This window comes from Mus pahari, chromosome 10 (genome assembly GCF_900095145.1).
Source record: "Mus pahari chromosome 10, PAHARI_EIJ_v1.1, whole genome shotgun sequence".
In the NCBI taxonomy this organism is placed as follows: domain Eukaryota; kingdom Metazoa; phylum Chordata; class Mammalia; order Rodentia; family Muridae; genus Mus; species Mus pahari.
In genome coordinates, this window is record NC_034599.1 from 92,660,345 (window position 1) to 92,683,324 (window position 22,980).

At 50.2% G+C, this 22,980-nt stretch overlaps 1 protein-coding gene across 1 annotated transcript in view; it reads right to left on the bottom strand.

The window, feature by feature from the left end:
- Window positions 1-1,285: 1,285 nt before the first annotated feature.
- Esyt3 (extended synaptotagmin 3) overlaps window positions 1,286-22,980 on the bottom strand; it is a 44,086-nt gene continuing 22,391 nt past the window's right edge. Inside the window, exons 3-23 of the mRNA XM_021207972.2 lie at window positions 22,108-22,242; window positions 21,037-21,113; window positions 19,626-19,692; window positions 18,961-19,050; window positions 18,005-18,060; window positions 16,139-16,259; window positions 12,606-12,776; window positions 11,871-11,953; window positions 10,274-10,322; window positions 9,777-9,866; window positions 9,227-9,289; window positions 9,082-9,144; window positions 8,530-8,598; window positions 8,137-8,223; window positions 7,401-7,550; window positions 5,862-6,361; window positions 5,165-5,263; window positions 4,586-4,717; window positions 3,165-3,270; window positions 2,036-2,085; window positions 1,286-1,780 (exon numbers count right to left, since the gene is read on the bottom strand). Coding sequence (XP_021063631.1) covers window positions 1,744-1,780; window positions 2,036-2,085; window positions 3,165-3,270; window positions 4,586-4,717; window positions 5,165-5,263; window positions 5,862-6,361; window positions 7,401-7,550; window positions 8,137-8,223; window positions 8,530-8,598; window positions 9,082-9,144; window positions 9,227-9,289; window positions 9,777-9,866; window positions 10,274-10,322; window positions 11,871-11,953; window positions 12,606-12,776; window positions 16,139-16,259; window positions 18,005-18,060; window positions 18,961-19,050; window positions 19,626-19,692; window positions 21,037-21,113; window positions 22,108-22,242 — 2,295 coding nt within the window. The 3' untranslated portion in view covers window positions 1,286-1,743. The remainder of the gene's footprint in view (window positions 1,781-2,035; window positions 2,086-3,164; window positions 3,271-4,585; window positions 4,718-5,164; window positions 5,264-5,861; window positions 6,362-7,400; window positions 7,551-8,136; window positions 8,224-8,529; window positions 8,599-9,081; window positions 9,145-9,226; window positions 9,290-9,776; window positions 9,867-10,273; window positions 10,323-11,870; window positions 11,954-12,605; window positions 12,777-16,138; window positions 16,260-18,004; window positions 18,061-18,960; window positions 19,051-19,625; window positions 19,693-21,036; window positions 21,114-22,107; window positions 22,243-22,980) is intronic.

Here is a 22,980-nt window from a genome sequence, read left to right on the forward strand (position 1 = left end):
ACACACACAAGTAGAAATATTTACAAAACTTTTATTATGCATCAAGTAGTCTGTGGTTCAATTGGGATATACTCTAAAACATTATCAAACAAAGTAGTGTAGTTGCTTAGTATGTGACCATGCACAGAGCTTGTAAACATTAAAAAATTAATGTTACAACACTAAGAATTGGTTTTCGTTTTTTTAGAAACAGGGTTTCTCTTTGTAGCCCTGGCTGTCCCAGAAGTTCCTCTGTAGACCAGGCTGGCCTCGAACTCAGAGGTCCACCTGCCTACACCGAGGATTGTTAAAATGGACAGTGCTACACAGGTAGAGACCATTTCAGTATGGACTGGCCATAGGAAGAGACAGCACAGTATCTGGACTGTTCTGTGTCCTCGGGATGCTGCTGAATGAACACACATCTGCGCAGGAATACAGTAGCAGAAACCACATCTCACACTTGATAGGGGAGTTGTAACTATGAATATTACAGTCTATAATAAATAACACATAACCTACATGTCAGAGTAAACACTATTGTTGTGTTGTTGAAGCGGGCCAGCTTCCCACGTTCTGGGATTTCAGGTGTGAGCCTCCATGCCCAGGCAAAACATTGCCATTTTTGTTGTTGAGGCTCAGTTATACTCTGTAGCCTTGGCTGGCCTGAACTCACAGAGACTACCTGCCTCAGCCTCCCAGGCTGGGACTAAAGACATTTGCCGCCACACCCACTCTGTTGCATTCTTTCACAGAGCATCGGGAATGGCTGGCTCAGTGGGCAAAGGCCATCTGTTGCACAAGCCTGCCCAGAACCTATGGAAAGTGTCTGATGCCCACGTGTGCCATGACATGTGTACCTCATGCTCACATCCTACACAGAATAATAAATAAAAAGGAAAAGCATCATTGAAGACAACAGGAACACGGCAGGGAGTATTGTCTGAATGGGTGGCTTCACCCTGGCAACAGAACAAAAGTCTATCTGGTCTTACAAGCTGAAATGTGTAAAAGGCACTTGTTTAGATACACAATGGACATATTTTCCTCAACATGTCTATTTGGGTGACCTGTCCATTTCTTAGAACAGCAGGACTAAGTCTCACACTTGCCTAACAGAAATATAAAAGGCCCCCTTTCCTCCTAGGAAGTGACTGTTCTACAGCCTCCTGAATCTAGAGTTCAGATGTAGACCTTGGTTCGGGGCTGGGCTCAAAATTTCCTATGGAAACAATGCCACATACCAGAGGTTTGTCCCCTAGCCTTTCCCAGAGCATTTAACTCTTAACACTGTTGCCCCTAGGAAAATACACTGTAGCCCCGAATCAGAACCTGGGGCAAATGTGGGCTTACAAGCAACCAGAAGAGCTTTGGCAGTGTTAGCTCTGGGTGCTTTGGACTTTGGATGCTTTTTGTTTCCACAAAAGAGTGCCCTCCTGTGCTCAGAAACTGCCCAGGAGTTACTCTAAACAGGCTCCCTCCTCTACAGCCCTGTGCTGCGGACAGGGCACTGATGTGAACAATTACTTACCAAAGTGAAAAGTTACCACTGAGGTTTTGGGGCCTCATTATAGATACAAATACCACAGTTTCTTTGTGGATTTGAATTAATCCAAATTGACAGAAACAGTCCCTGCTTTTACATGACCTTCCATGTAATATCATGTAGTTAAGAGTTCATACAATGTATATTTCCATCAAATGTATGTTCTGATTTAAATGACAAAAATACACATATACACTTTCTAACACTGGAGCTCATCGTCAGCTTCTGGGCTGTCCATCTATAGTCAGTTCATACCTGTAAGACATGGGTTTGGAGTGTGTTAGTAGTGAGGATCTGGGGCTGCAACAAGACAAGCAACATAACGTGCCTCTGTGGAGACCGCAGAAGCCAACTGTCTGGGAGTAGCTGGCCAGGGATATCGCTACAGTCACAGAGGGCTGCAGTCAGTAACAGGGAAGTAACCCCATCTGAGTAAGGATACTAAAGGGGAAGCACCCTGGGGAGCAGGGCAGCTGTCTGAGATGGTCATAAAGGGCAGGGCACACTTACCACTGTGAAAAGCCCTTAATCAGATCTTGTTTTGATAAGTCAATCAGCACCTAAAAATGACAGACAGTTAGTGCTTTCCACAACTATGTTCAGTGGGAGCGCTCTGGGGCAAAGCGGGCTGAGCGGGAAGGGTTCAGATTCCAGCAGGGTATTTTATTTTTAAATTATTCTTTGAGAATTTTATACACTCATACAAAGAAATATAATTGTATCTACACATGCCATGCCCCTTTCCCAGCTCCCCCCAGAGCACTGCAGTATGTCCACATGCCAAGTTCATGTCTCTACTGTTAATAACCCACGAAATCTGCTTAGTGTTGTTCATGTGTGCAGAGTATGGCAGCCTACCAATGGCCATGCCCCGAGAGAATGATTCTCCCTCCCCCAGCAGCTGTGGGTGGGGGTCTGCCCCATCCATCTGTGTGTTTCCGGCCCAGTGGAGCCTTTACAGACAGAGTGCAGACACTGGCATCAGTGTTTTACAAGTAACTCTTCCATATCCAGCACATGGGAGGCAGTGGCAAGTGGAGCTCTTAAGTTTGAGGCCAGCCTGGTCTACATACTGAGTTCTAGGCCAGCCAAAGCTGTGTAGCAAGACCCTGTCTCAAAAACAACACCAACACTGTTCCTGTTTGGAACATGAATTTAAGATATTCAAAGACTACCTTCAAGAATTACAGATATTTTAACTTTGATGTTTGCTCTCAGGTTCACAGACATAGGCATTGCAGAAATGAGCATAGACGGTTGTCGTTAAAAACAGAATTGTGGTGCTGAATGAGTGCCGCGGAGGGGTCTTCTCTCTCAGCAATGCCTGGGATTACAGTTCCTCTACTTCTCGGTAACATTCTGCTAACACAGAAACCTTGGCCTAATGCAATCCAAGTTCCACTTAATGATCTATTTATAAAAAACAATAGGTAATACCAGAGTAGATGACACATACTTATGGAATATTGAATTTGGATATTCTCAAGGTTGTTAAAATAATGTCTATGCACTAAGTTGTATTTCTCCATTAGGTCTGAAGAATATGAAAACAAAGCATCCTTTCAAAGAGGCTGTCCCTCCTAGTAAGAGCCAGAATGAACCCATCGGGTTAGGACAGAGGGGACCGTGGGCTACTCACTTTCCCCAACTCCTTCCTTCTGTGTGAGCCAAGAGGCCTGCTGTTTTTCACTGCGACATCCAGTGACCTCTTCTGCACTTCTCCCATGGGAACAAAAAATTCAAACCTTTAAAAGTCAGGACATTAAAAATGAGATTGACGTGCAGCGACTTTGATTGAAATCATAGCTTGTTTCTTCCAATTCCCACTAAAACGAGAGCTGTCAACAGAATCAGCCTGGGCTCCTAGTCTTTCGGTGCGTCTTTGTCCCAGGTAAGCAGTCTCTAAATCCAGGCAGTGTCAAGGGACTGCCTGAGAAGGGCCTCTCAGATGGCTGCTGTTCAGTGTGTCACACTGTGTCCCGACTCCACACTGACCATGGTTTCGAGGCTCCTCTCATCTGCACAGCTTAGAGGAACCCCTCACCCCTCTCTGTTCTGACTATGGAAAACTGGGATGTGCATGGAGTATTGGAGCTGCACGGAAAGTGGTGACTGTCCCAGCCTTGTCATGTGTAGGCGGGGTCTGTTCATGTGCCTTCAGATAACCCTGGCTTTCATCTTGTAAGTTTTAGAGAGGATTACTAACAGCTGTTAATCTCTCTCCTGTGTTCTACTGTAGCCATTTTAACATCTTTGTATAACTGTGTCAGACTTCTCCTTCACAGCGGCACCCACTCTGTGACTAGAGGATGGTGGGCCTGGCATGGTGTTTGGTGAATGCTGGATTAGCTTTCTTGTAGTCTTTCTTGATGAGGATAGACATGGACCAAAAAGGACTCAGTTTCAGCCATTTAGAGTAGTTACGATTGATTAGAATAAGAGCAAAAGAGGTCATGTGCCCAGCCTGGCTGCAAATGTCTTCTCTTAGGGCTGCAGAGCAGAGGAGGATGCAATGGCACCTGCTGCTCCTGCAGAGGATTGCAGCTCAGCTCCCAGCACCCACATCAGGCAGCTCCGGAGGGACCAACACCCTCTTCTAGACTTGTAAGGCACTACTATACATGGGGGATACACACATACACACAAACAGGTTTTAAAGGACTTGCTTCAACTGGACTCTTAACAAAAGCAAGAAATGTGCTTACAGCCTGCCTATCAGGTTTGTCCTCAAAGTCATGGACGGACGAAAGGATGTCTTTCACCTGTCAACTTTGGTATGTGTGGGAGGAAAGACAGGCCAGAGAACTGAGAGAAAGAATATGTACTCCCCACCACTGGGAACATTTTATCCTCTAAGGACAGCAAATGTGAGCAGCCTTGATCACATTTTTGGGTAAGTTGCCCTAGCGGCCCTTTCTCCCACTAAAAGTATACAGGGGCTTCCCGAAGTCACCCAGCCCGTGTCCTCCCCTCCCCCCATATCCAGCAAGCTCCAACACGTCACCTTGGGACGCGGTACTGTGTACATGGCTGGGGCTTGCTAAGTGCTGTCCTACTCACGTCTCGTCGAATAGGGGCTCCAGGGTCTTCTGCTTCACTGAGGTCTTCTTCCGACTCGCCCATCTCCTCTCTGGCAGCAGGTAGATGCGGACGTAGGGGTCAGCTCCACTGCTGGTACATGGTGTCAAGTTTCTGATATAGAGAAAAGGAGTCCCTGATTCTTACACGTACAAAGTGCTCATTTGGGAGGAGGCTGGATCAACTACAGGGGACTAAAATCCTCTGTACTCTAGACAAATACAAGGTTAAAGGACAGGATGCCAGCTGTGGTTTTGAACACATTTTGTGCCATCTAGGATGTAGCCAAGTACTTTGTACCTAAGGAAGTTGGTAGTTCCTGCTTAGGAAGGATACCCCAAGATAGTAGTTCAGGGGTGTCTGAGCAAAGCCCTTTTGACCCCATCAGCACCCACATAGAAGGGCCACTCAGCAGGCCCCTTGGAGGGTTTTTGCCACCCATGGCCTATGGGTCCTCCAGTGTCACTTAGGAGGACATGCTCCTGCCATCGCCCTCAGCACTCCTGCTATGTGATCACCTGAACCTTCCAAAGGACCTCCCTGGTTCCAGAACCTCTTTACCTGCAGCCGTTGACCAGCACTCTGAGACAGTGTCGGAGACACACATAGCGCACCGTGAGTTGAATCTCACCCAGCCGTCCCTGCCTGGAACCCCCAGCTCTGTGAAAAAAGGGTCCTGTTACTGTCAGAACTGTCCCTCTCCCCTTCACCTGAAGTCAGAGAAGAATGTCCTATGTGAGGAACACAGACTCATATGAGTCAATAATTCTCTCCAGGGTTCCACCCAGCATTCTGCTGAGCACCCTAATTCTCAGCAGAAAGCACCACCGACCCTGGAGGGGACTGGCTCTTATGTCATGGTGGCTTGAATTGGGACTTGGGATTTTATAATGGTCTCTTCTGTCTTGTAGGGTTAATTCAGAAGATTGAGTTAGATCAGATAACATGCTAAGCCCACAGGAAGTACATAATACATGGCAGCTACTTATCATGCAAGTTCATATTCTCAACTATTCATGTTAGCCCACTATACTTAGAATCCAGGAAATGTTTCTATGAAAGAGACTGTAACAACTGAAGTCTATGTAGCCAGAGCCATAAGCCAACATTAGACCTCTCCCCCTCGTCCTATGTTCCTCCTATTAGTCCAGGCTGCCTCCTGTAAACCCATTTTGTGAGAACCTTGAACATGAGCAGTCTGCACATTCCTATCTACTTTTCATGCATTTTAGACAAGATCGAGCAGAGAGATGCGTACTCAGTGTTGAGGCTGACGTCTGTCAGGTCAAAGCAGGAAGAGGCCAGGGAGTTGAGTGAGGACATGCTGGGAGCCACCCTTGTGAGTGGCCATGCGAATGGGAAGGCAGGGCGGCTCATGGGTCTGGGTGACTTGATGGGCCCTGGAGAGTGGAGACCTGGGACAGTCAGGAAGGTGGTAGATGGGTTCTTCTTCTTTCCCGGGGACTCACAGAGCCCTCTGGCACTGTCCTTGCCTTTGGGCTCCAGGCCTGGCCCCTGGGGCTCAGGCATAGGTTCAGGGGCTGTGGTGGCTGTGCTGATATTGTCAATGCTCTTGGAGGCTCCTTTGATGTAAGAGGTAGGGTTCAAGGTGCCTGTCACATCTGCAAGGCCTTCCTTTAGGGGTGGGGCTTTACAACCCTGGTTGGTGGTCACCTTCTTGATGAACAGAGGACCTTTCTTTAGAGCGTCGGGTCCGGTGTATGGGCTTCCCAGCTCTCGTCCCTCCACTCGTAGGAACTGGTGGCAGATGACAAGGTTGTTATGGGGGAAAGTCCACCTCAAATGTACCATCTGATAGGCCTGTCTCAAGAGTCCCCGTTCCTATACAGACTTGCTGTGGGATTTAAAGCCACTGAAATTAACATAGCAATGCATCTAGGTCTCTAATGGTGTGTGGTGCTCTGCTGGAGTCTCCAGCAGAGACCAGCCTTGATCTACAGCACCGAGGAACACTGAACACACAACAGCCACAGAATAGTCAGTCGCCCTGAAAACACAGACAAGCTAAAGAGCACCATTTATTCCCAGTCCCCTTTGTGGGTCACAGTGTAAAGACTGGGTATTGTGGGTGTATAGCATGTGCCTCTCTCAAACCTTTTTACGCTCATCACACCCATCTACTGTGGGAGAAAATTTACTCCCAAACCCCCAAGATCTTCAGACAGCAGAGTGAACAGCGTACAATGTAAACATCTGAAGTGACTAAAGACTTATGGGAAGGTAGATGTGAATAAAGACCAGGTGGATTTGGAAGGGGTGGAATTAAGACAAAAAGAAAATCACTGTTGAGATAAAAACCACACTGAAAATTAGTATGGCGAACAGTGGTTAGGTTGATGGTTCTGGGGATGGAAGGGAAAGTCAGGAGCAGGGAGAGCCAGGGCTCAGTCAGTGTGGCGGCATGGACCAAGGACAGAAAAAGAGTGAGCATGGAGGCTTTAGGAGGCGGGATGAAATGAGTGGGAGAGGCAGTGTTTGAAGCAACAAGAGTTGACGGCAGAGACACCCCTATGAAAACATCTGGCCGCAATGAGACCGATCTTTCAGCAGACCTCACAGCAAAGCTGATAATACCCTTGAGGTCTTTTAAGGCTGTACTTAGCCTGTTACGTTGTCATTCCTTAATACACTATCAAGGAAGGAACTCTCAGAAGTTATCTTTGATGTACTGACCCGGTGAGTAGATAAAGACATAAACCTCTCTCCTGGCTTCTGCATTCCACAGATGCTCAGTGAGGGGGCCTGTTCCACCCCAGCCCCGCCCACCAAGACTTACCCGAAGCACCAGCCTCATGGAGATGAGGCTGTCCAGGCCTGAGTGGTCCAGCTGGAAGCACTGTTCAAGGGTGAGGTCAGCACAGGGGAGGATCCGGCACAGGGGGAACTCCAGCACTCCCAGAGCACACTCCAGCTCATCATCCAGCACCTGGGCAGGGGGCAGTTACAAAATTAGGGGAGAGCTAAGCCCACTCTGCTGCCACTGCTATCTAGTCCTGGTGAGTCTGGGCTTCCTCCAGTAAGTATGGACTGTGGAGCAATTAGCATCCGGCAGGAATGGAAACAGGTCAGACCTTGTACCTGCTGAGAGTCTGGGGGGGAGAGTGACTCAGAGTAGAAGGTGGTCTGCATGAGGCTAGTCTGGCACACACCCAGGACCAGTGGGGCTTTTGTGCTGCTGGGTGATAGGGTCATTGCTTTAGCCTCTGTTTGCTCCTGTGAAAAGGTAATTCTTCTACAGATCTTATGTAAGTTTTAGATTCTAGCACAGGAACCTGGTACTGTGAGACTGTAAAGATCATCCGTACTGAAGGAACTAAGGGAGTGAGCCAACTGTTTGTCTTCCCATAGTCTCCTGTGTGGTGACCTCACCAGCCTCAACGGACTGAGGGCTTGCGGGGCCTCATACCCTCCCACGCACTATGGGGCTGACTACCAGAACTGCCCAAGGTACGCTCTCCTGTCCTTGGCCTAGAAATCTCCCAACTGTCTGCAGAGCCCAGCATCAAGCAAACCTTCAGGCAGAGCTGCTCGGCTGCCACGCTGTGCACAAAGAAGGAGAACACCTGGCTCCACACAGGGTCCTTGCTGTGGGGACAAGTCTGAGAACAGAAAAAGGAAGAGGTCATCTGAGGGCCAGGTAGACACGCTCTGATCAGTGTGGCCACCAGCTGCCTGAGGAACCTGGGGACAGTCAGTGTAGCAGAAAGGCATGGCCTCAGACCATGCTCCAAGGTAAGCCCTAATTCTGTTGGTGTGTTCTTGGTGGACTCACTGGCCACATAAGGAAGAGATTCCAAAGGCTTTTTAAACATTCAGCATGAGAAAAACTCCCTTTATTCTGTCTCTCCTTGAAAGGGGTAGGAGCTCCATTTCCTTAGCTCAGGCCTCCACAGTAACTGTCTCACCTTACTTGTAAAGGTCTTCTTGCCCACAGTGAGCTTGACATATGAAGAAGGGTCTCTGCTGGCCTTATTCTGTAAGGGGGAAACCCACAATGTTTCAGGGTGGGCCCAAGACAGCCCATCCTTCTCTACCCTCTCCTTCTCCCCCCAGCCCCCAGGTATATCAGTAGATTGTAGGGTAGCCAGTGTCTCCTGTAGGGCAAGAAGCTTCCAGGTGGGCATCAAGGGCATGGGCACTATGGCATGGGCACTGCAAGACTACCCCAAGTAGGAACCCCAAGCTGCAGACCAGAGGCCAAAACCGGAGCAAACATGTCCAGTGCCACCTACCACCATGCCCAGGCCCTCCACCCTCTGGATCCTTTTTATAAAATAGCAACCACTCTTGCCCCAAACAACAAGAAAACCTGGAATCCATTACTCTGGGACTCCAGGGTAAATGACTGAGAACAGTGCCAAGCCTAGGACCTTGCCCAGTAGACCCCGTGAGCAGGGGCTAGGCGACAGATAGGCCCAGGCTACAGTCACTTCAGAGAAAGAGTCACATTCACTTACTTTGACAAACCTGGAGAGTTTTTTGGCTCGATATTCACCATTCAGATAGTCAAAAGGGTTTCTCTGCAGCACAAGAATTGGGGTTAAAACAACGCAGAGGCATTTGACAGTGCAGAATGTAAGGCGGACGCCCACCGAGACTCACCGGCAGGTTGCAGGCATTCTCTAAGAAGACCACGAGGATGGCAGTGGAGAGGCCACTTTCGTTCTGCAAACAGACACAGCCCTCACTAAATACTCCCAGAGTCAGGAAACAGGCAGGTTTGGAGATGTCTACTCGGGACAGAAAGCAGCCAGCCCACAGTCATGCTAACCACCTACTTTATATTGTCCGAGAACACATCTGCAGCAGGATAGGTTCGAGGTAGACAAAAGTAGATGTCCCTATACAATCGGGTGACAGGCCCTGACACAGAGCTCCAAGGACCCCAGGTTTGCTGAAAATTATTGACTAAAGGCTGTTTACTGAGCAAAGAAAAGCCTGGAATGACATGTTCTCTAAGAGACAGCAACAAATGGGGGCCCCTCCCTTCCTTGCCTCTACCTTCACACAATAGGTAGAAGTGGGGGGTATCTCCTTTCCTGTCTCTGTTTGAACCATGAGGCAAAAATGGACTCTCTTCCTCCTCCTCTTCTACCTGAGGCTCCTCCCCTGACAATCCTGTCTGCAAGGGAGCCAGTGACACCCCGCTCACCTCCATCAGCGCTTCCTGGTCAGTGAGCAGTGAGAGCCACTCCAGCCTCAGGTGCAGCTGCCCACTGGTCGTGTCATTCAGGGCAAACCACTGTGGATGAGGAAAGGAAAGGCAAGCTCAGAGATGGAGACAGGCTGCTGACAGCTGATGTGGGGGCTGGAGTTTCAAGACTAGGGGGAAAATTTAGCCAACTCAGAGAGAGCCTAGCAGTCAGAGGGACTGGCAGGTGTGGGAGAAAAGTCCTACACTACACTTTGGGATTGTACAACCAGCTCCAGCTACCTTCCTTGTTAAGTTGCCTTATTCTGCAGGTATTTCCCAGGGAAACGTCTAACTCCAGCCAGAGGGGGCTCCCCAGAGCCAAACTGGCCTCACCCAACTCTTATCCCTGGGAATGGACATGTGTGCAGCCCAGGGCCAGATGGCTGAAGTGACTTGCTAGAGCCGTACACTGAGAGGGGTGTCCCTGATCCCAGGGCTGGGTGTGCCGTCTCTACCTCATCCACCACTCTGTTCTTCATGACATCTCCAAGGCAGATCTGCAAGCTGGAAGACCGAGAGTAAGGACCACAGTGTCCAGAGCAGGCTGTGGGGGCCCACAGTGGTCTCTGTTCTCAAATGACTGGGTGTGACCACTGTGACAGTGGCCTCTGTCATCCCAGGTAAACAGTGAGAGACCAATTACAGCTGGGGAGAAGGAAGGGCTGGGTAACCCCCACAGTTGCTCCCCTGGGCCTATGCTGTAGGGAAGAAGTGGCTCCTGGTAGGGACAAGCAGAGGTCTGGATACTCCCCCCTGGGTTTTCAACAATACTGTGGCTGGCATTTTGAGTAGGGTAATTCTTCATTGTGCAAAACTGTTCATGCATCACAGGAATTTGCCTTCCTGGCTGGACCTGTTCCCTCTAAATACCAGAGGCACTCTAATAGTCAGATGCCCCTCCGACTTGAAAACTGGTTCCAGTGCACAATAAGTGGCAATAAGTGGTACCAGTGTCATGTGGGTGTCAATGACAGACGACATGTGTGTGGGAAAGCCAGGAAGTCCCATATCACAGTGTTCCCCTAGCCTATCTCGAGCCAAACCTAGCCTGCAAGTCCTGTCAGCCAAAGGGAGGGTACAGTTCCTGTGTGACTCAGAAGTATGTACGTATCCAGCATGCACCTGACCTCAGCTCTGGAAGGAAGTACCACAAGCTGTACCCTCTGCCTGCATCTACAAACTGCAGTCTCCATGGCCATGGGGACTCTAGAGTGAGTGGCAGCACCCTGCGGGAGCTGTTTTCAATTTCCTTAGTCATGTTTCTACTTGTTAGAACTCCATACTTGGGGAAACAAGCTGCATTCTACAAGGGTCTAAGGTTTGAGTCTCTTCTGCTCCTGCTCTGAGAAATAAACATTTATGTCACCCCTGTTGCTCCTCGATCCTCTCCTGGGAGGCTGGATCCTGCTGCACTGTGCCCTTCCCTGCTTGGTAGAAAACCACAATGGCCAAAGTCGCCACCCAAGCTCAACACTGAGCTTTTTGTACAGAAAGGCAAATGTATTCAAACACTCAGTGAGCATCTTCCAAGGGAGGGTGTTCTGTGGCCACAAAGACTCTGGCGGGAAGCAGATTGAGGGCTAGTGCCTTTACAGGAGGTTCCAGTAGGTGGAACCAGCCTAGACTAAAGGTAAATCCACGTTTGCTCTTCAGCCCCACGGGGTCACTCAGTCCACCTGTAGCCTCAAGCTCTGGGTATCAGCACACAGGGAATGACCAAGGCTCCTTGGAGTTGAGCACCTTGCTCACTGTTCCAAAAGGGACTCTGGGTAGATTCTTAGTGGGGACACGGGTCCTAGGGTCCTCTGTGTGCTTCTGACCACTCTCCTCCAGGGCCTGTGTCAGGGTTAGAAACATCTAGGGAGGTTTGTAACAGGGCTGGAAAATGCTGTGGCAGACTGTCTGGTACAGTCACTCCCATCACATTGGCTGTTGTCACAGGGGGTGGCAGGTCATTGAGCAGTGAGGGCCTGTCCTTTCTAAATTTCCCAAGTCCCAGCCTTGTATCCGAAGCATGAAAGAAGCTCCAAAGCCCAGATCCCAACTCCTCACCTGCCCAGGAAGTCATCCTTGTCAGTATCTTCATCATACAGGTCCACCTCCAGGTCCTGCCCAGGTACCTCGTACACCATAAACTGCAAGGACAGAGATGCATCTTGCCCAGCAGGTCTCCACTGCTGAATCAGACCTTACAACCCACAGACTGCCAAAGCCCAGCTTAGGGCCTCCCTGGAGGGAAGCAGAGGGGACCAGAGACATCACAAGCACTCCATAGCATGGTGCCCCCAGGAGACTGGCTGCCGTCTGCTCTGCCTTAGGCTGTCACATTCTCTTCACGTGGGGGCTGTGGAACATTATGAAACTAAGCTGCCCTTTCTCAGCCTGCTTTCATTGCCTGGGACCAGATGTAACAAGCGCGTAGATCTAAGGAAAGGTGGCAGCTAGGTAGTGACCCTGACACATGACTGCCAGGCTGTGAGTCCCACCCATGCAGTAACAAAGAAGGCTGAGGACTTGGGCATAACTGTCTATGCAGTGTTCTTTCCCTTTCATTGAACACATCCAACAGCTGATTCTGAGGAAGAAAGGGTACAGAAAATGGGGTCTGAATAGCTTACTAGAGAGCCTGCTAGACAAGGAGCAAGAGTTACCCAGACCTACTTAACAAGACAAGTTCACCCGAACCATGGCTTCTCTGTGGGGCCGTGAGAGCCACTGTGTCCATCACAGCCCAGAGTGAAGCCTGCAGACACCAGGACTTCCGAGGGGGGTTGGAGAGAGCCTTACCTCAAATACTTCATTCCAGGTGGGGTTCAGGTTCTTGTAGATGGTTCTGCTCCGGCAGTGCTGCAAGCCAATGCTCACCTTGGCGTAGGGGTCTGACTTGCCTCCGAGCCCTAGGAAGTTGTCCTTCTGGGCCAGCTTCTTGGCCTCCAGCAAATGGACTCTGATCACACCCTGAGAAGCACGCAAGCCCCGGTTCACAGGTGCCTTCTTGACGTACCAGCCTTAAATCCAGGATACCAGGGCCCAAGCCATCATATCACTGCTGCCCCCTTCCACAGTCTGGACAGAGATGGCAACCGGAGATAACTGTGACCTAGCTAAGGCCACACAGCACCTAGTAGCAGGGCCCAGTGCTCTATCCAAGGCTCTGGCCTTCCCACACACTCTTCTCCAGACTCGATATGAACCGCTGGCTCAGCTGAGGCTGTCTCTGTTCCTCCTTTCCTCAGCACTGCTGTGGAACTTGTACATAAACTTACTGCTAGGAGTCTCCAGGCAGCACGCTGTGGCCCTGCCTGCACTGGCGGTGGGTCCCTGTATGCACAAGAGCAGAGCCGCTGGAATATCACCCACCACAGGGAAGACCCTTTCCTCACACTCCCACTGTTCAAAAGAAATGCAAGACTCAACCTGGAAAGTCACAGTTCTTTCCTAGAACTCTTTCCTGGAACAATACTTTTAAGATATCAGTAAATAGATGCACAGTTTCTTTGATCTACAAAACTTCTTTGAGGATCTATCCATGGGTACAGTGGCAAAAACATAAAAAGACCGGCGGCACTCAGGCTATGCGTTGCACCAGTGTTTGTAGCAGCCAAAGTCCAGACACAACCTGACTGTCAGCAGAGCTGGTGTGCAGTGACCGTAACTCCCACAGTGAAGCACTCTGCACCAGCAGCAGAAATGTGGAAGGCTCTATCTGCACTGTGGCAGCAGGGCTCTATGATAAGTGCAGTAGTAAAATCGAGGAAGAGAAATGATACACTAACATTTATGAAAGATGGAGACCATGATAAATACCACTTAAGGAAGGCCTATTTCTACTGTAGAATCTTCCTAACATATACATACACTTAGTATCATCCTATAACAGTAAGGCGAATATGCCCTGCTAGACTTCATAGGCTATCAGAAATCCAATCACCAGGGGTGGATTACCTCTGTTGGAACTGTTGGCCCCACAGGCCCCCAGATGTTAAAGGCCACCGTCAGTGCTCTTGGCTTCCCTCAAGAACTTGACCCTAAGAGTTTGTTGCTGAAGATACCATACACTTGAGTCATAGAACATGGAGAAGTCAGGCTGGTACTGACCTGGAAGCTCCATTTTCTGCTGGCTAACTTTCACAGTGCTATACATGTTATTAGGGGCCGGGAGTAATCAATCGTACCCAGCTGTGAACCCTAAAAGCTCCAATAATGACTGGGTTGGTAACACATGTCCATGGGTGCAACAATGGACATATCACGATGGTACACAACCATTTTCTGACTGGACTTAAAAGAGTCCATTCCTCAAAATGGAAAGACCTGGGACTGTGACTGTTTTCAAGCATATATAGCTAGATTCCACTGTTCTTCTAATATAGCATTAAACCAACTCCCAACGACTTCTTAGATGGATACGTTAGTGTCTCAGCCCTCGTCAGAGAACTTTCGCTTTGCAGCAGATGGTGATTAACACAGAAAATGAGGACTAGAATACTCAGCCCTAAACAGGACATCTGTATCCCAGTACCTCCCCCCAAAGCTCACGGATCAGCGTAGAAGAGGAAGTGGAAAGATGGAAGAGTCAGAGGTGGTGGATCACTACAAGGAAACGGTGTTATCCAGACACAACAGTGGACCTGAATAGGTGAAGTCACAGTAGTTGTGACAGCATTCACAAAATCTAAGCAAGTTCATGCCAGACACAATTCCAGGGAGAGGGAAGTCTTTAAGGTTATAGCCCTGGTAAGTTAAATCTCCTTCTCTGGGCTGGAGAGACGACTCAGTGGTCATGAGCACTGACTGCTCTTCCAGAGGTCCTGAGATCAATTCTCAGCAGCCACATGGTGGCTCATAACCATCTATAATGGGTTCTGATGCCCTCTTCTGGTGTGTCTGAAGACAGCAACAGTGTACTCATGTATGTAAAATAAATCTTTTTTTTTTTTTCTTTAAATCTCCTCCTAGCAGGATCACTGGTCAGCGGCTCCTCAGCAAGGAGTGGGCCCTCGTGGCCTTTGGGTCTGTCTCCCTTCTCCAAAACACACTGTATGGAATTCTCAAAAACCTAATCAAAAGCCAGGCAGCAGTGGTGCACAGCTTTAATCCCAGCACTTGGGAGGCAGAGGCAGGTGGATTTCTGAGTTCGAGGCCAGCCTGGTCTACAAAGTGAGTTCCAGGACAGCCAGGGCTACACAGAGAAACCCTGTCTCAAAAAAACAAAAGCAAAACCAAAAAAAAAACCTAATCAAAATATAACAATAAAAAGAAATGAGGACTATAAATATAAACAAAGATGTACATATATGACCATGTGTATATGTCTATGTTTACTGATGCTCAAATACAATGGAAAGCAGACACTACTTAGGTGGGGGTGGGGTGGGGGCAAGAATTGGATATTGACCTTTAGAAACATACAGCTGCTTCATGTAGTTGTAAAGAAAATTAAAAATAAAACTTGAACGTAGAGACCATAATGAAATCAATGTAAATATTCATGACTGGTTGCCAGAAACACAGAGGCTGCCACCAGAGAGTTTTAAATGTGGCAAACTGTCAGTACATTCCCAATGGAATACCCTCACTCAGAGAATGTTTTGGGGGATTCTTACACGGGTGAGCCAATGCTTACAATGTAACAGGACTGCTGCATATGTCATGTGGGTGAAAGCCAGTGAGCTACCATGGGAAAAGTGGGGACATCCATGTCGTCTCCCTAGCCAGCTTTTGCCCTTGAACTTAGTGTGTGCACTACAGTATGTGTCAGGGTGAGCATAAACAGAAGGAAGGCTTAAGACTTTTCGCCTGGCAGACAGTGAAATGGGTATGTTTTCCTCTTCAGTGGCCCCCAACTGCAGGTCCTTAGTGCTTCTTTTTGTAGGGCAGCCACAGGGAAACCAGGGCCTCATGAGTGGGCCCCAGGAAATTAGGGGGAAAATGGACTCAGAACCCAGAGAACTCCCAGTCCTGCTTTAACCAGAACCTTCCTGTTCTGTAGATCCAAAGGTCCCTTCCACCACTGCACTGAGTCAAGGGAGCTTCCCTAAGGAGGAAGGGGGGACCTCAGATGGCACACAGTTTGTCTACCGTAGCTCCAACTGCAAGCTACACTGGGGACAGGAACAGAATATGGAGCAGATCCTTCCCAGATGGCGACTTCGGGCAAGTCACACACCCTCCCAGACTCAGTGGCACCCTGGAAAATGGTTGCCATGTCCTCAAAAGGAGCATGAGGATTCCCACCAATGAGCACCGTTCAGAACCCAGCCCTGGCCAGTGTCCCTCCCCACTGGCCTGATGCTCTGGAGCTAGCTCCCAGTACTCACACAGGGGAGAGGGACACGCAGGTTGGTGATATCTAGCCCCTTCTTCACCGGCACAGTCACACGGTTGGGCAGCACCAGGTGGGCAGCAATGAGGTCCTCCAGCAGGCTGTCTGATAACTCACTGAAAGGGACATTGACTGGCTGTGGGGGGGTGACATTGCCTCCCCTGTGCCACCTGCCCCTGTACCCATCCTCAGTGCTGACACTGAGAGTCTAGCTTGGCAGGAGGCTCCACCCCAGGCAACAGTGACCTCCTCCTGCCCAGATGCTGGGTGTGACATGGATATATACTCTGACACTAGACATACTGACCCAAAGAGCAGCATCCTGCTTGTACCCCATGCTCAAAGGTCTGGCTTTGTTTGCAGGCAACACTGAGCACCTTAAGAACTGGTCCCAGGGATCAAAATTCCCATTCATGTTCCCTAGCTGCCCTGCCTCAGATGGATGTCCCCCCTCCCTTGACCTCAGTGACCTGACACAGGCTGCCCTGGAATAGGTGTGAAGGGAGTGGTGGGTACAGCACTGAGAACAGCTCTGAGGACACAGGAAAATGACCTAAGCTGGCCACTGAAGCCTCTTTCTTCCTTGACCCTGGTGACATTGGCTCACCTTCCCCCATGGGGAGACAGTACCCAGAGCAGGACCAGCACACAGTAGGTACTCAAAAGGTCTTTTTGAATAAGAGTGCTTAATTGCTTAAATGTGATATCTCTATCAATCCCCTTTGCCAAAGTTCAGGGACTGTGATGGAGGAGGAGGTGGGAAGAATTGGAGGAGTCAGAGGATAGGGAGGAGTTAAATGCCAGCTTCTACCCATGGCATGGCCATCACACTGGTGAACTCAGCGCAGTTACGGGTACCTACACAGGACATGCATAAAATCAAGCCAGTCAAAATTCCAGCATAAATGGGGGAGAGGGAGCTCTCGAGGCCTCCCTGATAACTGAGAATCTATTGGCAGTGGACAGCTGCTGATGGAGGGATTGTTTATGGGGGTGCAGGCTCTGGGAGATTTCTCATGCTTCAGTGAACCGACCCACACTTATGCACATAGAGGCAGCATTAATTGGGTTATTTAAAATAAAAATAAGAGGACATGAAGTCAGCAGGAGGATTTAGGGGGGCTGGGGAATGTTAGAGGGGGAAGTGGATACAGGATGATGGATTTCATTGTATGCATGTATGAAATAGTCAAAGACTGGGGGGGAAGCTGCATGCCTGGATTCTCTCCATTTAGAACAGAAGAGGTATCCCCAGGGAGCTCCCCCCCGAGGGAGCACCCCCAGGGAGACAGCTGATAGCCTTCTTGGCCAGTCCAGCTACCCCTGCTTCTTGGGCAGCCAAATCCAATGATGCTGGCTTCCTCCTCTGCTCCTTGAAAGATGCCTGATTTCAGAAGGGTGCCTGCACCTGGCCTGAGGAAGAGAGAGCTCCTAGCCCTGCCCCCTTCTCTCTGGCCTCTGCTGGGAAATGCGCCTTCCCACCTCTGTGCATGTCAACCATGGTCCCAGAAGCAACCTGAGCCTCTTAGTACACCGTGGGGCAGGGAAGGGTGGAGAGTGAGAAGCTATACAATCACAGTGTGATTCTACCATACAAACATACATGCGCTCTGGGAACCTCACAACAGAAAAGCCTGGCCCCTCAGTCTAGAGCTGAGCACAGCTCTCAGCAGGAGTGTTTGCACCTGTCCATATGTTAGCCCCCTCCAACCACACGTGAGCACACACAAGCACACTCACACACGTCCCCTGGTGCTTGCCCCTTTTGTCTACTCCTTATGCAGAGTGTGCATATGTGGGGTACAGCCTCTTCAGCTCACAGCACTGCTAGGAGAGCCCCGCACCAGCCCCAGGCACTTACTTGATACCCGGCATGTCCAGCAGGTTGGTCAAGCCTGTCCAGTTAATCTGCAAGTGCTGCAAGGCAGAAGGAAGCTATTAGGCTCAAGGAGCTGGGTACCCAGGGCTCATACCATCTCCCAAACTCTTCATACCCCCCAGAAGGGAGAACCCTACCTGCTGGGGTCCACCCTCAGCAGGAGTGAGGTAGAAAGGATGACTCTCAGCCTGCCAAACCTATCCTGGGATATGGAGAAGTGTCCTAGCTGGCTATAATTGTCAACTTGACACAATTTTAGGGCCACCTGAGAAGCCTCAATTGAGGGACTACTCAGATCACACTGGCCTAAGCATATATCTGTAGGGGTGTGTCTTGATTGTTAATTGATACAGAAGGGCCAGCCCGCTGTGGGCGACACTATTCCCTGGGCAGGTGGTGGTAGCCTTGGACTGTAGAAGAAAGCTGGGTAAACATGAGACTCCGTGGGCTAGCAAGCAGGTTTCCTCTGTGGCTTCTGCTTTACACATCTGCTTGAAGTCCAGCTTCCCTCAGTGAGGGACTGTGCGCTGAAATAAACCCAATCCTCCCCTTAATTGCCACTGATCAGTGTTCAAACACAACAGCAGAAAGAGACTAGAATGAGGCTCCGGGCCTTAGTTTAGGCTGCTGCTTCATGCAAGGACCACCACAGATGGGGGCTGTGCTATACAACCAGGTTGATCTGGACTCTAGAGTCCAGGTTTGTCTCAGGCTCCACCTTCTGAGACCTTGTGGCTATCTTTTAATCCAGTCTCCTCAGCATGGGCAGAGCTGAACAGAACTCCTTGAGGTTACCTTAAGGACCAAATAGGTTTGGGGCATAGGTGTCCAGCGGTGGTGGGTTACAGCAATGTCCACTCTCAGGCTAAATACCAATAAACGAGGTCCAATGCCCCCTCATGGGGAGTATCAGGCCTGTTCTTAGGCTTTGAGCTCACCGGCTTTTGAAGGAAGAACACAGTCACAGCTCCTATGAAGGGCTTGTCCACCAGCAGGGGCTCCAAAATGACACGCAGGGTCCCCTGCAACTGAAAGGCAGAGAGAGCCGTGAGGGATCAGACCTCCTTTCTTCTCATACCTGCCACTCAGTTCATGAGACCTCATTATCACCCATGCCAATGCCACTGTCAAGGCTACCTGCCTGGGCCATGTGCTGTCACTGAAAAGCCCATACTTTATGTTCAGGGGCCCATACACAGCTATGACCCTGCTGCTAGCCACCAAGGGCCACAAACTAACTACACTATGTAGGCAGCTGGGTGGCTGGGGCACTGACGTGACTTCCAAATCTTGTCACAGATTCTGGTGAGGGACATTTCCACCTCCCAGACTACGTGGATCTCGGCGATGGCTCTCCCTTGCTTCCATAGGCATGCAAAGCCTTTGGAGACTTGACACACAGGTGGTTCCTAAGCCCAAGGAGCAGTAAGGTTGGTGAAGCCCAGGACTGCTTGCTGACTATGTGACCTCCTAGCTGCTCCCAGGATGTCATCAACCCATGTCTGGTGCCACCATGTCCTTCCCAGCTCTGTTCCAGGGTGAGCCGTTTCCACCTCCCCGAGCCCCCCTGTCGGGGCTGCGGCAGTCAAGCCTCCTCGCTCACCTGGACGCCATTCACACCAGCACGGATCTTCTGAAGCTCCACGCTGATCTCACAGTCCCCGATGTAGCTGAAACCAGAAGCGTGAAGGCAGGAGAGGGAAGAGCAGGCAGGACACTTGCCCAGTGCTCCACAGCCTCAGCCCTTGTTGCTGGCCATCAAGTCCCAGTTGTCACCCAGCATGTCACTTATACCATAGCCTCGGCCTTTCTTAGTCTCTCCCAGACTCCTACACCTGACAGCTTAGGCATACCCCCCACCTCTGTCTATGACGACAGTGTCCTGAGGTACCCCTAGCCTCAGGGCACCCATGGAAGACAAGAAGGGACTTCTGGTAAACACACTGTCCCTCTACCACTTCTGGGTCCACGGGGACACAGGTACTGCTCCCGGGTTCACACAACCATTACCCCTAGTTGTTGCTGGAGGTAGAGGTAGGTGATAAAGTCTTGGAGATGGGGCCAACTCATGGCCCCTGTCAGTGATGGGTCCTAAGGATGGGTGCCTTTGAGGCTAAAGGTCAAGAGACTGCCTAAGGTCTGAAGGAGACTAAGGGGAGGGATGGTAAGCGGGCACAGGAGTCTGTTGTCACCACAGAAATGCTTGGTGAGAAGGGACAAGCAGAAGGGGTGCAGGGGTGCCAAGCACCTACTGGGAGGCTGAAATACTCATGGGGATCTCATGGCAGAGCATCTAGGGCCAGGGGCACTTTATGGCCTGCCACCATCCCAACACAATGGAGACCAGCTCCTAAGAGGGTGGCCCCAGACTCAACTTCTGTGTCTGGCCAAGGTCGAGGAATACGAAACTCTGAGAAGGAATGGCAACCACGGGGGCCAGGTTCTGGCCTCTTAGCATACCTCCAGACAGACTTACTGCTTGAATCTCCCTTCCTGACCCAAGGCCATCATGAGCCTCATAGGAAAGATACCCATGGCCAACGCAGTACACTGCCCACTTAACAGTCACTACTTATAGTTGACCCTCCAGTCTCCTTGGTATGTCAGAGGCCAGCCTCTCATCTCTGTGCTTAAAGTTCCTTGGCCTCAGCATGAATCTGTTCTCTTGCCACGCCTGCCTGTTTTCCCCAGCTTGCAAGAAAGCTCTGCTACCTGGCTGTGTTACACAGAAAGCTCTGCTACCTGGCTGTGTTGTGTTACACAGAGCTGCTAGGGGGGCAAGAAGCCAGGTTAAGGCTAAAGACTGAGCCAGGGTTGGTTATCTGGGGATAGTCATCTGTCCATCCTCTTTTCTATACTCAACCTTTTACAAAGACTTGGGCACCAGCCTGGAGATGGCTGTGGTCCTAGGAAGGCTTTCATACCCCACATCTGTGTGCACACAATCCATTCTGACTCCACGCTGCTGTCTAGAGCTGCCCTGCCTACTTTCCCCCCAGACAACCAGGACTCACCAGATCTGCAGGTCCAGGGTCACTTTCCTCCGGTTGCGTTTGTCTGTGTGTACCTTGACGCCGTTCAGCTTGGGACACTGGAAAAGATGACAGAAGGGCAATGGGTCCCCTTCCTGCTTTCCCTTCCTGCCATAGCTATTTACCAGTATCTGAAATTGAACCCAAGACCTTCCACATGCTAAGCAACTTTTAATTTTATATTAGTTTTCTCTTGGACTCCCCAGAATGGTCGAAAGCTTGCAATGGGCATGCGCAGCCTGGCTCTGCCCGGGCCTCACTGGAGGCGTGGGCTGGGGGAAGGGCGCTATGCTCAGTCACCACTTCTCAGTGCCTGCTGGGAGCAGAGAATTGCTGGGCACCTCTGATGTTCAGGGACACACTTGGGGCACACACTCTAAAGCCAGGCAGGACAGCCCTGACCCAGGCTCACAGGTGGACAAGGGCAGCAGGCTAAACCGTGGCTTCCACATGCGGGACATTGCTCACTCTGCTTCAGAGGTTCATGCCCCACAGCAGCCCTTAGAAGCGGGTCCTTTCCTTTTCTATGGTAGGCAACTGGAGCTTAGAGAAGGAAGGTCACTGACCCAAGCTAACCCAAGCACAGGGAATGCTAGAGATGCTGGCAGATATGAAAGGCGGGATAGGACAAATGCTCAGGGGCAGTGGAAGAAGGGGAAATGGGGGGAATGAGGAATGGAGAGGAGATAGGCATGATGCCCTAAGACCCTGACCTTCCTTGTGGGCCTGTCACTAGACAGAGGTGATCACAGCAGGCACTGAGGCACTGTCTCCCACAATTTCGAGAAAGAGAGGAGCTGTTTCCCTCAGCTTCTTTCTGCTCTCTGGCCCTGGTTTCCATGGAACCTAGGAAGTTGGGTAGGAGGACAAGAAGGGTGGATTGTGCACTGAGGCTGACAAGCAAGGAATCACAGGCAGGGCCTATGGCTCTCTAGGGGCCCTGAGGGATCCTCATAATCAAGTGACTGACCTGGCCTGTGAAGAACTGGGAAGTAAGGATGGAGAAAAGACTGCCCTGTGAGCCCGGGCCCACCTCACTGAGGCAGTACCAACCTTCTGCCCAAAGTAGAGCTTGGTGAAGGTGAAGGTCCTGAGGTGGACGCTCTTCTCCCGGATCTTAGGCTCCAGCTTCTCCCGGACCTTGTTCTCCATGATCATGCTTAGGTAGGGCCAGATCTGTGTGATGATCTGCAGGTAGGGACAGAAGCCCTCGGAGGTCAGACCTGTGCTGCAAACCGCAGACCTCTGCGGCCTGGCCCCATGGGTGGAGTCTGCAGCCCTCACGTGGCCGGCCCACTAGACTCCCACTTAGCCATCAATCCATTCTGCCAAACACCCAAGGTCAGCTGCAGGTCCCACGGCCATGCAGAGGCTGAGGTGCACTTTGCAGGGTACCATGGAAACACACTTCCATTTAATTCAGTAATACAAAGCCATTAGATTTGAGCTAAACCACATCTTACTCTTGCATTGTAGCTGATATACAGAGAAACAGATGTGAAGGGTTTAAGAAAAAAATAGTGACAGAAGAGACTGATGAATTGTTTCCAGTGGGTATCATTTATAAAAGCCAGCAAAGGCAGTCTTTGGTCCATTGCTGCACCAGGATGAGTCACAGGGCTGGTCTGAGAGCCCAAGGTCTGAGAGCCACATTTGGGACCAAGTTCCTTCTGATACGAGGGCCACATGTACCCTTGCTCTAGTCCCTATGCAAATATCAAGTGTACTTACATAAACCCAGACGGTCTAGCCTGCTACACACCCAACTGGTTGGTACAGCCTATGGTTCCTAGACTATGAACCTGCCCATCAAGTTACTGAGGTGAATGAATACTACAGGTCAACTATGACCTGTAGTCATGGGTCTACACAGAGGAAGTGTTTGTAAACAGAGCTGAGCCTAGAAAAGACATGGCTGAAACACTA